The sequence below is a fragment of the Pipistrellus hanaki genome, assembly GCF_964339955.1.
Source record: "Pipistrellus hanaki genome assembly, chromosome: X".
Classification (NCBI taxonomy): domain Eukaryota; kingdom Metazoa; phylum Chordata; class Mammalia; order Chiroptera; family Vespertilionidae; genus Pipistrellus; species Pipistrellus hanaki.
In genome coordinates, this window is record NC_140524.1 from 74,593,363 (window position 1) to 74,609,629 (window position 16,267).

The following is a 16,267-nucleotide window of genomic DNA, read 5'->3' on the forward strand; positions in this document are numbered from 1 at the left end:
GTTGATTTGTTGGTGATAGCCATTCTGATAGGTGTGATATGGTGTCATTTTGATTTACATCTTTTGCATGATTAGTGATTTTGAGCATTTTTTCATATGTCTCCTCGCATCTCCATAGTAGCTCTTATTTATAATAGCCAGAAATTGGAAATAACACAAATATCCATGAACAGATGAATAGCTAAACAAAATGTGATTATATCCAAACAATGGAATATTTTATTGAAATATAAAGGAATGAACTATTGATGTATGCTATGACAGGCATGTGTATCAAAATCATTATTTGAGTGAACAGAGCCAGGCATGAAAGAGTATATACTATGCAATTGAATTTATTTTAAAATTGTAGAAAATTTAAGCTGACCTCTAGTGAAAGAAAGCAGATTATTGGTTGCAGGATTGGAGAGACAGATTACAAAGGAGCACTAGGAAAGTTTTAGAGGTGATGGATATATGAATTGTTTTCATTGAAGTCATAGTTTCATGTGTGTATATGTGTGTTAAAACTGATGGAATTTAAATGTGTTGTTTTTATTTTAATTATACGTAATTAAATTATATTCAGTAACTGTACCATCTTAAATATCTATTTCTTGCTCATGCAATTGTGCATTGTCTGGTGTTCTGCTGAACTAGGCTGATTCTACTAGGTTTCACTTGAGCCTGTAGTGTCTAGATCTGTTCCAGTTGTCATTCCCCTTGGAATAGTAGCCTACCTAAGTTTAGCTTTGTTTTAATGATGATAGAAAAGGAAGAGATTGAACAAGAACATGAAATGTTTATTAAAACTCCAAACTGAAACCGGTGCTGTATAATCTCGACCCAAATTCAATTGGCTAAAATAAATAATACTGTATATCAATAAAATCAGATATAGATGTAGGTGCTCAATAAGTGTGTATTTGGCCAAATTAATCACCAAGCTCCAAATCAATGGGGTGGGCAAATAGAATTTTGCACTATATTGGGTAGTAATGAAAAGTAATTGTAAAAAATGATTCAGTCGAGGCTGGTTTGGCTCAGTGGATAGAGCGTTGGCCTGCGGACTGAAGGGTTCCGGTTTCGATTCTGGTCAAGGGCATGTACTTTGGTTGCGGGCACATCCCCAGTGGGGTGTGTGCAGGAGGCGACTGATCGATGTTCTCTCATCAATGTATCTGGCTCTCTATCTTTCTCCCTTCCTCTCCATAAAAAATCAATAAAATATATATTTTTTAAAAATGATTCAATATATCCCAGGTGTGTACTGTGGAAAGCCACATTACATGCATTTTCCCTTCTCAGAGGTAACAACCTGCACCTAATTTTGTGTGTCTTCCAGTTTTGTGCGTACATAAATACTTATATTTTCTTCTTTTACACCAATAGTTATATACTAAACACATTATTTTGTATTTTGCTTTTTATTTTGAAACTGTATATTATACATAGTTTCATTTTTTCCTGTTTTACTGCTCTATATACCATCATATATATATGATGGTATACACAGCAGTATATATATATATGGAATAATTTAATAAATTATTACATGTATATGGAATATATATATATATGGAATAATTTAATCAGTCCCTTATCAATAGGCTTTTGGCTGTTTTTAATAGTTTGCTATTACAGAAAATGCAGCAGTTGGCTTTACGTATATATCAATTTACTTATGTGGAATGTGAAATGTTATTTAGATACATCGGATAACTAATTGAAAAATTCTAATAGCAACCAATTTTATCTTGGTTTAGGTCTTGCCAATAAGGAGATCATGATGAAACCAGAGATGAGCATTCTTGGGGATCAAGTGGTAATCCAGGCTGGTGGAACATTTGACATAACCTGCAGGTAACAATATCAAGGCCCTTGAACTTTTCCTGATTAAAAGACCCATGGTAGGGAGTTCAGAAAAGTTGAGTCTTTGATCACACTCCAAATTTTTTATTTCTTTTGCAATAGAGGATAGGTTCTGAAATGCCAGGTTCCTTGCTACTGGTTTTCGAAAAGTGTACTTCTCTGGGTGGAGCAGGATAGCTTTTCAGCTGGACCCAGGTATCTTTGTCTTTGGCTCCATTATTTATATTATTACGTTTTTCAACATTTCATAAAACTAAGTTGACCATTAAAGTCTTTAATATGCCAAAATTTATGTTAATTATCTTGGCAAGTATCTGCTCTTAACTAGTCTGTTTATAGTAATGCCAATAGCACACAGTATGTGCCCCTGTAGACTCCCCTTTGTCATGGTTACATTTTTGAACTCTTAAATAGTACCTATTTCCTTGATATCTACAGTGTCACATTTCTTTCATTTGTTGTTGTTGGTTTTTTTTGTGTGTGTGTGTCTGTGTGTGTGTGTGTGTGTGTGTATGTGTGTGTGTTTTATTTTTTATTGATTAAGGTATTACGAATGTGTGGTTATCCCCCGATTGCCCCCTCACCCCCAATTCTGCCCTCACTCTCTATTGTCTGCATCCATTGGTTATGCTTATAGGCATGCATACAAGTCTCTTGGTTGATCTCTCCCCCTTACCCCCACCCTCCCATACCTTCCCTCTGAGGTTTGAGCATCTGATCGATGCTTCTCTACCTCTGGATTTGTTTTGTTCATTGAATTATGTTGTTCATTATAATCCACAAATGAGTGAGATCATGAGATATTTATCTTTCTCTGACTTATTTCATTTAGCATAAGGCTCTCCAGCTCCATCCATGCTGTTGCAAATGGTAGGAGTTCCTTTCCTTCCTTCCTTCCTTCCTTCCTTCCTTCCTTCCTTCCTTCCTTCCTTCCTTCCTTCCTTCCTTCCTTCCTTCCTTCCTTCCTTCCTTCCTTCCTTCCTTCCTTCCTTCCTTCCTTCCTTCCTTCCTTCCTTCCTTCCTTCCTTCCTTCCTTCCTTCCTTCCTTCCTTCCTTCCTTCTCTCTCTCTCTCTCTCTCTCTCTCTCTCTCTCTCTCTCTCTCTCTCTCTCTCTCTCTCTCTTTCTCTCTCTTTCTCTCTTTTTCTCTTTTTTTCCCTCCCTCCCTTCCTTCATCCCTTCCTTCTCTTTGAGAGTTCATTATTGATGTATAAAAATAGGAGAAGGATAAATAGACTACTTACAAGGATTTTGAGAGGGATAGAGAGTTAGAAATATCGATGAGAGAGTAACATCCATCAGCTGCCTCTTGTACACTCCTACTGGGGATGTGCCCGCAACCAATGTACATGCCCTCAATCGGAATCGAACCCGGGACCCCTCGGTCTGCAGACCGCAGCTCTATCCACTGAGACAAACCGGTTTCGGCAGGAAACTTCTTTAAAAATAAAACTACCATATGATGTAGCAATCTCACTTCTGGGTATTTATCCAAAGAAAACAGAAACACTAATTTAAATTTATTTATATATATATATATATATATATATATATATATATATATATATATATATATATATATATTTTAAATAAAATCTTGCTGAAACTGGTTTGGTTCAGTGGATAGAGTGTCAGTCTGTGGATTGAAGGGTCCCAGGTTCGATTCTGGTCGAGGGCATGTACATTGGTTGCGGGCACATCCCCAGCAGGGGGTGTGCAGGAGGCAGCTGGTCCATGTTTCTCTCTCATCGACGTTTCTAGCTCCTTATCCCTCTTCCTTCCTCTCTGTGGAAAATCAATAAAATATATATTAAAAAAATAAAATAAAATCTTGGCATTTACATCAACATGGGTAAAACTAGACAGTATTATATTAAGTGAAATAAGTCAGGCAGAGAAAGAAAAATACAATATGTTTTCACTTATTTGTATAATCTAAGAAGACTAAACAAATAAACAAAACAGAAACAGACCCATAGATGCAGAGAAGATATTTATGGTGTCAGAGGGGTTGGCGGGATGGGTGAAAAAAGTGAAAGAGAATAAGAGGTACAAACCTCCAGTTATAAAAAAATAATAATAATGGGGATATAATGTATAGCATAAGGAAAATAGTCAATATTATCATAATAACTTTGTATGGTGACAGATGGTTACTAGACTTATTGTGATCACATTATGAGGAATATAAATGTGAATCACTATGTAATATGTTGTATGTGAACTCTGCTTTAATTTAAAAAAATTTTTTGGCTATTGCTGTACCCAAGATACTGTCTGCTTGTCTACATGCTTTTGTCTGGTGTCAGAGCAAACCATGTAGGATAATTCTGAAGACTACAAGCTATCTTAGTGTGGACTGGAACCAGAGGTACTATATACACAGGGTGAAAAATCAGAAGATCAGTAATGTTGTTGGGTCTAAGGGGGAGGTATGAGACCGCAGTCAAGCAAGGCTGATAAGTTTCAGGAAATGACAACTCTGAGAAAAAACTTTCATGAGATCCAAAGCCCAACAAAAACAATAGAATTTCATATAGCAGTTGATAACAGTTCAGAGAGTCTATTACTTTGCTAGGGATACCACAACAAAATAACCAATAGCAGGTGGCTTGAACATCATACATTTATTTTTTTCACAATTTAGATGTTAGAATTTCAAGAGAAAACTATCAACAGATTTTGTTTCTCTTAGGCCTGCTTCTTTGGCTTACAACTGGCTGCCTTCTCATTGTGGCTTCTCATGATATTTTGTCTGTGTGTGCATATCCCTGGTATCTCTGTGTATTAATCTTCACTTCTTATAAGGACACTAATCACGCTGGATTAGGGCCCACTCAAATGGCCTCCTTTAAAATTATCTATTTCCAAATATAATCACATTCTGAGGTTCTGGGGGTTAGTACTTCAACATATTAATTTGTGGGGGGAGGGGCCGCAATTCAATCTGTACACACCTTCTTTTAGGCTGTCTGGTTTTGAGGCCACATAGTTTATTTGAAGACCCCAGAATGAAGCTGGACATACCATAAAGAGATCATTATTCAAATAGGAACAGAGACTCCAGTGGTAGGTAGTGGGCAGTAAATGTATGGTGCAAGGGCCAGAGCATAAGGAGTTAGAATGTGGGCAGAATCTATACTGTTGTTCTCTAATTCCTGATCTTGCTGTCTATAACTCCCCATTTTATTTTTTAATAGTCTTAACCAGAATCATGGTAACATATTATCTTTTCAAAAATGGTTTAAAATGCATTGCTTTTGAAAAAATGTACTCAAGGTGAGCAATGGCTTCCCACACAACTTCATGGTTTACCTTCTCTTCACTTCAGTGAATTTATGCGTCATGATAAACGGTGTTCTAACAAATGTATGAATGCTGGAGATAATATATGATATGGAGAAGGGTATATGTCTTTGACATGAGAACAGGAGTCAAATCTGACTTAATCCTGCCCCCAATTTCCATTGTCTTCCACTTATCCTGAGGGCTGACATTCTAGTAACTGAACAATGGTAAGTGCTGAGACTTAATATGCAGGTTCTTTTGTCCTCCATGCATTTTTTAAAATTATTGTGCCACAGATTCTTATTATGAGAAAGTGGGAGGAGGAGAAAATAATAATTATTGAGATGAAGATATAGAGTCCTATTGTTTTGTCTGTACATGGAAGATATACAATAAATTTAAACTTAATTTTGTCCCTGGTTCCACAAAATGCAGGGAGAGGTAATCCAGTCACATGTCTTTTTACAACTCATTTGCCAAAAAAAGCCTTATAAATTCCATGAAGCAAGAAGGTATAATTGAAAAATAAAAACCTAGACTAGGACCTAGTACATATGACTTTGAGTTTGGGTCCTGCCAACAACATTCTGGGCAAAGCCCTTCACCTCCTCCCTGAGTTGTGGTGTTCTCATTTTTCAAGTATAAGCAACAAATCGAGAAAGGATCTCAACTAATTCAGTCTTTCCCTCTTCCTTTAGATGTTTAATGTTAAATATTCCCAAGCCAATGCATTGATGAAGAGAACTGAGCTGGGTGTATAGATTGAGTAGATGAGAAGATATTGGGGAGACAAGGAGAAGGGGAAAAAAAACACCCTTAACTCACTGTTTCAGCTTCTCATGCCCATAGCTAGGTATTCTAATCCTCTATGCCATTTTTTCCCCCTTGGGAACTAAATTTTATAACTCTTCCTTCAGAAATCAAATTGGGAGCTGGAGCAACATTACTTCTTTACTGCCACTACCATACCTGATTCAGCATTTTTTGTTTTTTTGTATTGTGTTTTCAGGGGATTGGCTGCCATTACCTGGACCTGGGGCACTGGGTCTGCAGGGAGTCGGGCCCGCATCTTGGAACATCCCTGCTCTGATAACCCCCTTGTTACTTGCAACCAGCTAACCATCTTCCACACAGAAGCTAGTGACACTGGATACTTCACATGTAGCTACAAGGATGTCGCTGACATCAAGGATCCTAATGGCAAGACCAGTGTGTATGTGTATGTCAAAGGTGAGTGAGTGCCTCCTGCTTTGGGACTGAAAGGTTTTGCATTCTTTTGTGGATGTCTAGATATATAAATCTCCAGGTAAGCTTGGAATAAGTTGGAGTGCTTTCCTGAAGACAGTAGAGCAAGAACAGGCCTTATGCTTTGAAATTTTGTTAATGATATCCAGTTTTACTATTAGCCCACTTTTTTTTTTTTTTACAAAGATGATGTTTTTTATCTCTGACCACATGAGACAAGAAAAATATGATTCGTTCAAAATTCAAGTAGTTACCAGTGGTATGTGAAAGGAAGTGGCTGTGGAGAGGCAGATGTCACTGACAAGCTACAGGCAAGCTTTGTTTGGTCTTCCTCAACCTCCAGATGACCAGGAAGGCTCTTATCATTTGAATTTCCTTTCTCAAACTTCTCTGAATTGAGACTATAGTGCTGGGAGCTGGATTATTGCTCCTTTTGGATTATTATTTCCTCTTGAGAGCACAGTGAGTGCCTTTCAGAAATCTTTTTTTTTCTCCTCTTATATACCCCATCTCTCTCTGAGCCATATTTTCACTTTCCTATAAATTAATTGGCAGCCAATCTCTATAAAGCAGCAAGGTTGGCTCTGAAGAAAACCTAAATACCAACCCACAGTCCTTCTGGGCTTCCAAAGACATAGGTTAAGAAGGTCTAAAGGACTATAGTAAGAAGGATTAGAATGAGGTGGAAACTGCTCTACTCTTGACTCCACTGTTTTTAGCACAAGTCACTAATCTCTCTGATTCTCAGTTTCTTTATCTATAAAATTAAGGCTTTTCATAAGCATTAGAGGTGATATGTATAAAATCATTCAATGCAATGCCTTACAATTACTAGGCATTGCATAAAATATATGAAAACATTTGTAAACCCTATGTTGTCATGCAAGAGAAATGATGGAGCAACCTCCGCTGCTCTATGATAAATCCCAGGAAAAGGTGAGAGTGGGGTAATAGGTATTGAAAGGGAAATGGTACAATAAATAGATATCATCATCCAGGAATCTTTAAGGCTCAGGGTGCATACCAGCCTTCCAGAAGACCAGGATGTTGACAAGAAGATAGGCTGAAATAAATTTTGGGAGGCCCTAGAGTGCTAGAGAAAGGAATTAGGGTCCCATTCTTTGCTTGCCAACTCTTAATACTCACTACTTCAAACTGGGATAAAGATTGAAATCTTGTTATCTTGAGCTCCTCACTCAGATTTGGAATTGAATATGAAGCTCTTGAGATTTTATTCAGATCATAAAGATGAAAGCTCTTCTTAGAGATGTTGTTCTCCCTGAACTTCCCTTTTGTGGGCCTTTCAGAAATGTTTACATCCTCATTCTTCCAACTCTCATCCCCTGGACATCATGCTGCTGATCCAAATAGGGGGAAATGTGAGGATAAGTCCCGGGATATGCAAGACCCTTTTGGCTTGGCTTGCATTCTGAGAGCTGGAGTCTTAAAATAATTACTAGGAATGAGGCTTTGTGATCTGGAATTTTAAATATTTTTAAAATTTAAGTACAATCCTACCTAATAAAAGAGTAATATGCAAATTAACCATCATGCTGCTACACCCACAAGCAACGCCCACCAGCCAATCAGAGCAAGTATGCAAATAAACCCAACCAAGATGGCTACCAGGAGGGAGGCTTGGGTTTCCTCGGCAACAGAGGAAGCCAAGCTTTCCACATACCCTGGCTGGTCCAGGCCTCCACTCAAGGTTACCACGTTTCAATTATAGAAGGTAAACAAATCCAAATAAAAATGGCTGCTGGCCACAGAGCGAGCAGGAGGCTTGGCTCCGCTCCAGGCTACAAAGTTTCAATTGTAGAAAATAAATAAATCCCAGATACCAGGGCCTCTGCTTGGGTCACCAGGGGATGTGGCAGGCTGCAAATCATCACAGGCCCCTGGCCCAGGCCACCCCATAACCCAAATGATCCCCATCCTGATCCGGGACACCCTTCAGGGCAAACCAGCCAGCCACCACCCATGCACCAGGCCTCTATCCCATCTAATAAAAGAGTAATATGCAGATTGACCATCACTCCAACACACAATATGGCTGCCCCTATATGGACAAAGATCCTGCCCCCATGTGGACACAAGATGGCCACAACAAAATAGCTAGCAGGGGAGGGCAGTTGGGAGGCACCAGGCTGGTAGAGAAGAGAATTTGGGGGCAAACAGGCTGGCAGGGGAGCAGTTAGATATCAATCAGGCTGGCATGGGAGTGGTTAGGGTGATCAGGTTGGCAGGTAGAAGAGATTAGGGGCAATCAGGAAGGCAGGCAGACGAGCAGTTGGGAGCCAGCAGTCCTGGATTGTGAGAGGGATGTCTGACTGCCCTAAACAGGCAGTTGGACATCCCTCGAGGGTTCCCAGATTGGAGAGGGTGCAAGCTGGGCTGGGGGACACCGCCCCCACCCCTGTGCACAAAATTCCTCTAGTTGATATATAATATAACATAGGTTATATTAGTTTCAAATATACAATATAATTGATTTGACATTTATATACCTTACAATGTGATTATCCCACTAATTCTAGGAATCATCTGTCACTGCAAAATTATCAGAGTATTATTGACTGCATCCACTTCCTCTTTTTTTCTATTCCCTACCTTCTGGTAACTATCCCTTTGGTCTGTTTCTAAAGTTCTGTTTTTGTTTTGTTTTGTTTATTCCTTTGTTTTGGTTTGGATTTAGATTTCCCATATAAGTGAAACAATACAGCATTTGTTTGTCTTGCCTGACTTATTTCATTTAGCATAATACCTTCTAGATCCATCCAAGTTGCTACAAATGGCAAGATTTCGATTTTTTTTATTACTGTGTAATGTCCCATTGCATGTCACATCTTATTTATCCATTCATAATTCTTTGGACACCAAGATTGCTTCCATATCTTAGTTGTTGTAAATAATGCTTCAATGAACTAGAGGCCTTTATAACTTTTCGAATTAGTGTTCTCATTATCTTTGGATATATACAAAAGAAATATAGAGTTGCTAGATTTAATGGTATATCCACTTTTGAAGATTCTTAAAAAAATATCATTTTTTAAAAATATCATTTGTTGATTATAGCCATGCTTGCAAGTGTAAGGTGATACCTTGTTGTCATTTTAATTTTCATCTCTCTGATGATTAGCTACCTTGAGCATTTTTTTCATGTCTCTTGTATGTCCACTTTGGAGAAGTGTCTATTTAGGTTCTTTGCCAAGTTTTTAATTAGATTGTTTGGCGTCCTTTTGTTAACTTGTATGAATTCCCAACTTCCTCCTCTGCTGGCCTGGTCACCCCTAACTGCCCTCCCCTGCAGGGTTGATCACACCCAATTGCCCTCCCTTGCAGGCCTGGTGCTTCCCAACTGCCTTCCCCTGCTATCCATCTTATGATGGCCATCTTGTGTCCACATGGGGGCAGAATCTTTGACCACATGGGGCAACCAGATTGTGTGTTGGAGTGATGGTCAATCATGCATATTAAGCTTTTATTAGATAGTATAGAGGACTGGTGCATGGGTGGGGACCGGCTGGTTTTCCTTGAAGGGTGTCCAAGATCAGGGTGGGGGTTCATTTGGGGCATTGGTGGCCTGGACAAGAGGCCTGTGTTGGTTAGCAGGCCAGCAATGCCCCACAGCGACCCAAGTGGAGACCCTGGTATCAGGAATTTATTTATCTTCTACAATTGAAACTTTGTAGCCACCTGCTTGCTCTGTGGTGGCAGCCATTTCTGTTGGAATTTATGTATCTTCTATAATTGAAACTATGTAGCCTGGAGTGAAGGCCTGAGCCAGCCAGGGCTGCAGAAGCTTGGCTTCCTCCATAGCCCGCGGTAACCCTAACCTCCTGCTCTTACAGCTCAGTGGCTGCCACCATTTTTGTTGGAATTTATTTACCTTCTATAATTGAAATTTTGTACCCTTGAGTGGAGGCCTGGGCCCGCCAGGGTGTGTGGAAAGTGTGTCTTCCTCCATTGCCAGGGAAACCCAAGCCTCCCTCCTGCTCTCTATGGCCACAGCAATCTTGGTTGGAGTTCATTTGCATACTCACTCTGATTGGATGGTGGGTGTGGCTGGTGGGCATGGTTGGTGGATGTAGCAGAGTGATGGTTAATTTGCATATTACAATTTTATTGGATAAGATGATGATGATGATGATGATTATTTTGCTGTGAGTATTTACCAAAAAAAGGGTGTTGTATTTTGTACAATGCTTTTTCTGAATCAATTGATATGATCATGTGATTTTGATCTTGGAATCTGTTTATGTGATGTCTCACATTTATTGATTTGAGAATATTATACCAGCCTTGCATCCCTATAATAAATCACACTTGGTCATTGTGCATGAACTTTTTCATGTATTGCTGTATCCAGTTTGTTAATATTTTGTTGAGTAGTTTGTCAACTATGTTAATCAGGGATATTGGCCTGTAATTATGTTTGTGGTATTTTATCTGGTTTTGGAATTAAGATAATGTTGACCTCATAAAAAGAGGTTGGAGGTGCTTCTTTCTCTTGAATTCTTTGAAATACTTTGAGGAGGAAGTTCTTATTTGTTTTTTTCTTCTTAATTTTTTAATTAAATTATTATCTTTGTACATATACCATTGCCCCCCCCCCCCATACGTGCCCTCCCTCCCCAGAGTTTTGTGTCCATTAGTTGTACTTATATGCATATATAAAAGTCCTTCGGTTAATCTTTTATCTACCCCAGATCTCCCTACCCTCCCCACTGCAATTTGACAGCCTGCTTGTTGCTTAACTATCTCTATATCTACATTTTGGTTCTTCAGTTTATAATGTTCTTTATTATCCATACATGAGTGAGGTTATGTGGTGTTTCTCTTTCATTGACTGGCTTATTTCACTCAGCATGATGTTCTCAATTTCCATCCAGGTTGCTGAAATGATGAGAATTCCTTCTTTTAATGGCAGCATAGTATTCCATTGCGTAGATGTACTATGGTTTTTGGATCCAATCATCTGCTGATGGGCACCTAGGCTGTTTCCAAATTCTAGCTATTGTAAATTGTGCTGCTATGAACATAGGGGTGCATATATCCTTTCTGATGGGTGTTTCTAGCTCCTTGGGATATATTCCTAGGAGTGGGATTACTGGGTCAAATGGGAGTTCCATTTTCAGTTTTTTTAGGAAGCTCCATACTGTTCTCCACAGTGGCTGCACCAGTCTACATTCCCACCAGCAGTGCACGAGGGTTCCTTTTTCTCTGCAACCTTGCCAACACTCGTCGTTTGTTGATACGTTGATGTTGAACATTCTAACAGGTGTGAGATGGTACCGCATTGTTGTTTTGATTTGCATCTCTCGGATAATTAGTGACTTTGAGCATGTTCTCATGTGCCTCTTGGCCTTCCTTCTGTCTTCTTTTGAAAAGATTCTATTTAGATCCATTGCCCATTTTTTAATTGGTTCATTTATCTTCCTTTTATTAAGTTGTATAAGCTATCTGTAGATACTGGAGATTAAACCTTTATCAGTGGGAACATTTGCAAATATGTTCTCCCATACAGTGGGCTTTCTTGTTGTTTTATTAATGTTTTTTTGTTTGTTGGTTTGTTTGTGGGTTTTTTTTTTGCTGTAAAAAAGCTTTTTATTATGATGTAGTCCCATTTTTTTATTTTCTCTTTAGCTTCCATTGCCCTAGGGGCAGTATCAGTGAAGAAGTTCTAAGTTCTTTTGGCATATGTCTGAGATTTTGCTGCCTGTGGATGCTTCTAGTATTTTTATGGCTTCCCATATTATGTTTAAGTCCTGTATCCATTTTGAGTTTATTTTTGTGTATGGTGTAAGTTGGTGATCTAGTTTCATTCTTTTGCATGTATCTGTCCAATTTTCCCAACATAATTTATTGAAGAGACTGTCTTGACTCCATTGTATGTTTGTGCCTCCTTTGTCAAATTTTAATTGAGTATAGTGATTTGGGTTGATATCTGGGTTCTCAATTCTATTCCATTGATCTATATGTCTGTTCTTGTGCCAGTACCAGGCTGTTTTGAGAACAGTGGCTTTGTAATACAGCTTGAAATCTGGTATTGAGATCCCTCCTACTTTACTCTTCTTTCTCAGGGTTGCTGTGGCTATTCAGGGTCTTTTATTGTTCCAAATGAACTTTTGGAGAGTTCTTTCTAGGTCAGTGAAATATGCCATTGGTATTTTAAAGGGGAGTGCATTGAACCTATAAAGTGCTTTGGGAAGTATGGACATTTTAATGATGCTGATTTTACCAATCCATGAACATGGCATGTTCTTCCACCTGTTTACATCTGTCTCTATCTCTTTTTTCAGTGTCGTGTAGTTTTCAGCGTATAGGTCTTTTACCTCCTTAGTTAAATTTATTCCTAGGTATCTTAAGTTTTTTGGTGCGATGGTAAATGGGATTGCCTTTTTAGTCTCTGTTTCTGCAAGTTCACTATTGGTGTATAGAAATGCCATAGATTTCTTGGCATTAATTTTGTATCCTGCTACATTGCCGAATTCATTTATTAAGTCTAATAGTTTTTCGATGGAGTTTTTTTTTTTTTTTTTTTTTTTTTTTTTTTTTTTTTTTTTTATGTACAATATCATGTCGTCTGCAAATAAGGATAACTTTACTTCTTCTTTTCCAATTTGGATGCCTTTTATTTCCTCCTCTTGTCTAATTGCAATGACTAGTACTTCCAGTACTATGTCAAACAGGAGTGGTGAGAGTGGGCATCCCTGTCTTGTTCCTGTTCTTAGAGGGAATGGTTTTAGTTTTTGCCCATTGAGTATGATGTATGCTGCTGATTTACCATATATAGCTTTTATTATGTTGAAGTATGATCCTTGTACTCCCACCTTGTTGAGAGATTTTATCAGGAAAGGGTGTTGGATTTTATCAAATGTTTTTCTGCATCAATTGATATGACTATGTGATTTTTATCTTTCAATTTGTTTATGTGATGTATCACCTTTATTGATTTGCGGATATTGTACCATCCTTGCATTCCTGGAATAAATCCTACTTGGTCATGGTGTATGATCTTTGTGATGTTCTGCCAGAGCCGATTTGCTAGAATTTTGTTGAGGATTTTGGCAACTATGTTCATGAGGGATTTTGGCCTGTAATTCTCTTTCATTGAGTTGTCTTTATCTGGCTTTGGTACTAGGGCGATGCTGGCTTCATAGAAGGAGTTTGGAAGTATTCCTTCCTCTTGAATTTTTTGGAATAGTCTGAGGAGGATAGGTTTTATTTATTCCTTGAATGTTTGGTAAAACTCTCCTGTGAATCCATCTTGCCCTGGGCTTTTGTTTGCTGGAAGTTTTTTGATGACTGTTTCAATTTTTCCCCAAGTTACTGGTCTATTGAGATTTTTAGATTCTTCTGAATTGAGTTTTGGAAGGTTGTATTTTTCTAGAAATATGTATATTTTCTCCAGGTTGTCCAATTCATAGTATTTTGTTACAATTTTTTTGTATTTCGGATGGGTCTATTGTTATTTCACCTCTTTCGTTTCTGATTTTGTTGATTTGGGTCCTCTCTCTTTGTTTCTTGGTTAGCCTGGCTAGAGGTTCATCAATTTTGTTTTTCCTTTCAAAGAAACAGGTCTTGGTTTTGTTGATCTTATGTATTGTTCTCTTAGGTCTCTATGTCGTTTATCTCTGCTCTAATTTTTATTATTTCCTTACTTCTGCTCACACTGGGCTTTTCTTGTTGCTCTTTTTCTAACTCTTTCAGTTGTAGAGTTAGATAATTTGTTACCATTTTTTTTCTTATTTTTTGCAATAGGCTTGTAGAGATATGAAGTTCCCTCTCAAAATTGCTTTTGTTGTGTCCCATAGATTTTGGATTGTTGTGTTTTCATTGTCGTTTGTTGCCAGGATGTTTTTAATTTCTTCCTTGATTTCTCTGGTAACCCAGTCCTTGTTTAATAGCATGCTGTTTAATCTCCAAGTGTTTGATTTCTTTCGATTTTTTTTATTGTAGTTAATTTCCAGTTTTATGACACTATGAACTGAGAAGATACTTGATATGATTTCTATCTTCTTGAATTTGAAGAGACTTTGCCTATGTCCCAACATGTGGTCTATCTTTGAGAATGTCCCATGTGCACTTGAAAAGAATGTATATTCTGTGGCTTTGGGATGGAATGTTCTGACGATGTCGATTAATTCCATCTGATCTAGTGTGTCATTTAGGATCGATATTTCTTTGCTGATTTTTTGTTTAGATGATTTGTCCAAAGGTGACGGTGGGGTATTAAAATCTCCTACTATGATTGTATTGCTATTAATCTCTCCCTTAATGTCCTCCAGTAGTTTTTTTTTATGTATTTGGGTGCTCCTGTATTGGGTGCATATATGTTTACCAGGGTTATTTCTTCTTGTTGGATTGCTCTCTTTAGTATTATGAAGTGGCCTTCATTATCTCTTGTTATGTCCTTCACTTTGAGGTCTAATTTGTCAGATATAAATATTGCTACCCCAGCTTTTTTTTTTCATTTCCATTAACCTTGAAAACCTTTTTTCCATCCTTTCACCCTCAGTCTGTGTGCATCTTTTTTTTCTGAAGTGGGTTTCTTGTAGACAACAGATATATGGCTCTTGTTTTCTTATCCAATCTGTTACCCTATGTCTTTTGATTGGAGCATTTAATTCATTTAAATTTATAGTTATTATTGATAGGTATTTATTTGACTCCATTTTTATTCTATACCCCTGTGTTCCTTCTTTGCTTCCTATTTCTTTGTTTTTACAGTAGACCCTTTAGCAATTCTTGCATTGCTGGTTTGGTGGAGATAAATTTCTTCAGTATATTTTTGTCTGTGAAGCTACTGATTTCATCTTCAATTTTGATTGATAGCCTTGCTGGGTACGGTATTCTTGGATTCAGACCCTTCCTTTGCATGACTTTGTATATTTCATTCCATTCCCTTCTGGCCTGATGAGTTTCTGTGGAGAAATCAGTTGCTAGTCTGATGGGGGTTCCTTTATATGTAACTTTCTGTCTCTCTCTGCTGCATTTAAGATTCTTATTTTGTTGTTGGTGTTTGCCAGTTTAATTATAATGAGCCTTGGTGTCGGTTTTCTGGGATTCATTTTGTTTGTGACTGAGAGCATCTTGGATTTGTGTGGGGTTTTTCTACTCTATCTCAGGAAAATTTTCTGTCATTATTTCTTGAAATACATTTTCTATGTCTTCCTCAGTTTCCTTTCCTTCTGGAACCCCTATTATTCTAATATTGTTTTGTTTTGTATTGTCCCAAAGTTCCCTTAGGCTCTCCTCCTGATTTTTAAATTTTTTTCCCCCTAGAAGCTGCTCTAATTGGTTTTTTTTTTTCCATCTTGTCTTCTAGCTCACTGATGCGGTCCTCTGCTTCTTCTAGTCTGCTCTTGATGCTTTCTATTGTGTTCTTCATAGTAGTGATGTCATTTTTCATTTCTTCTTGATTCATCTTCATTTCCTCTTGGTTCTTCTTCATTTCCTCTTGGGTCTTACTCATATTGTCAAATTTGTCTTCCATTCTTTTTAGCCATCTTATGATCATTACTCTGAATTCTTGCTCTTTTAGTTGCTTGCCTCTAACTCATTTACTTCCTTTTCTGGTGATGCCTGCTTTTCTTTCATTTGTGGGCTCTTTCTTTTTCTCCCCATGGTCTCTCTTTTCAGGATATCTGGTTATGTAGATCTCTCTCTCCTGCATTGATTTAAAGGTACAAAATACAACACAACCAGATACAACACACAAGGCACTGAACAGAGATGTATTTGCGATATTAATAACCTCCAATAAAGGTGACCACTAGGAAAAGGCAAATTAGGGGATAGGATAGAAAGAGGAATAATAAAACGAGAAGAGGGAGGGAGCAAAAGAAAAAGTTAGGGGAAAAAAAAAATATATATATATAA

General features: G+C 37.9%; 1 protein-coding gene across 2 annotated transcripts in view; it reads left to right on the forward strand.

Moving 5' to 3' along the window:
- The window catches only part of LOC311614534 (vascular endothelial growth factor receptor kdr-like), a 234,117-nt gene that overhangs the window by 41,113 nt on the left and 176,737 nt on the right, over window positions 1-16,267 (forward strand). For both annotated transcript variants that reach the window (XM_084869431.1, XM_084869432.1), the window contains exons 3-4: window positions 1,746-1,842; window positions 6,147-6,367. In XM_084869431.1, the coding sequence (XP_084725557.1) occupies window positions 1,746-1,842; window positions 6,147-6,367 (318 nt within the window). The remainder of the gene's footprint in view (window positions 1-1,745; window positions 1,843-6,146; window positions 6,368-16,267) is intronic.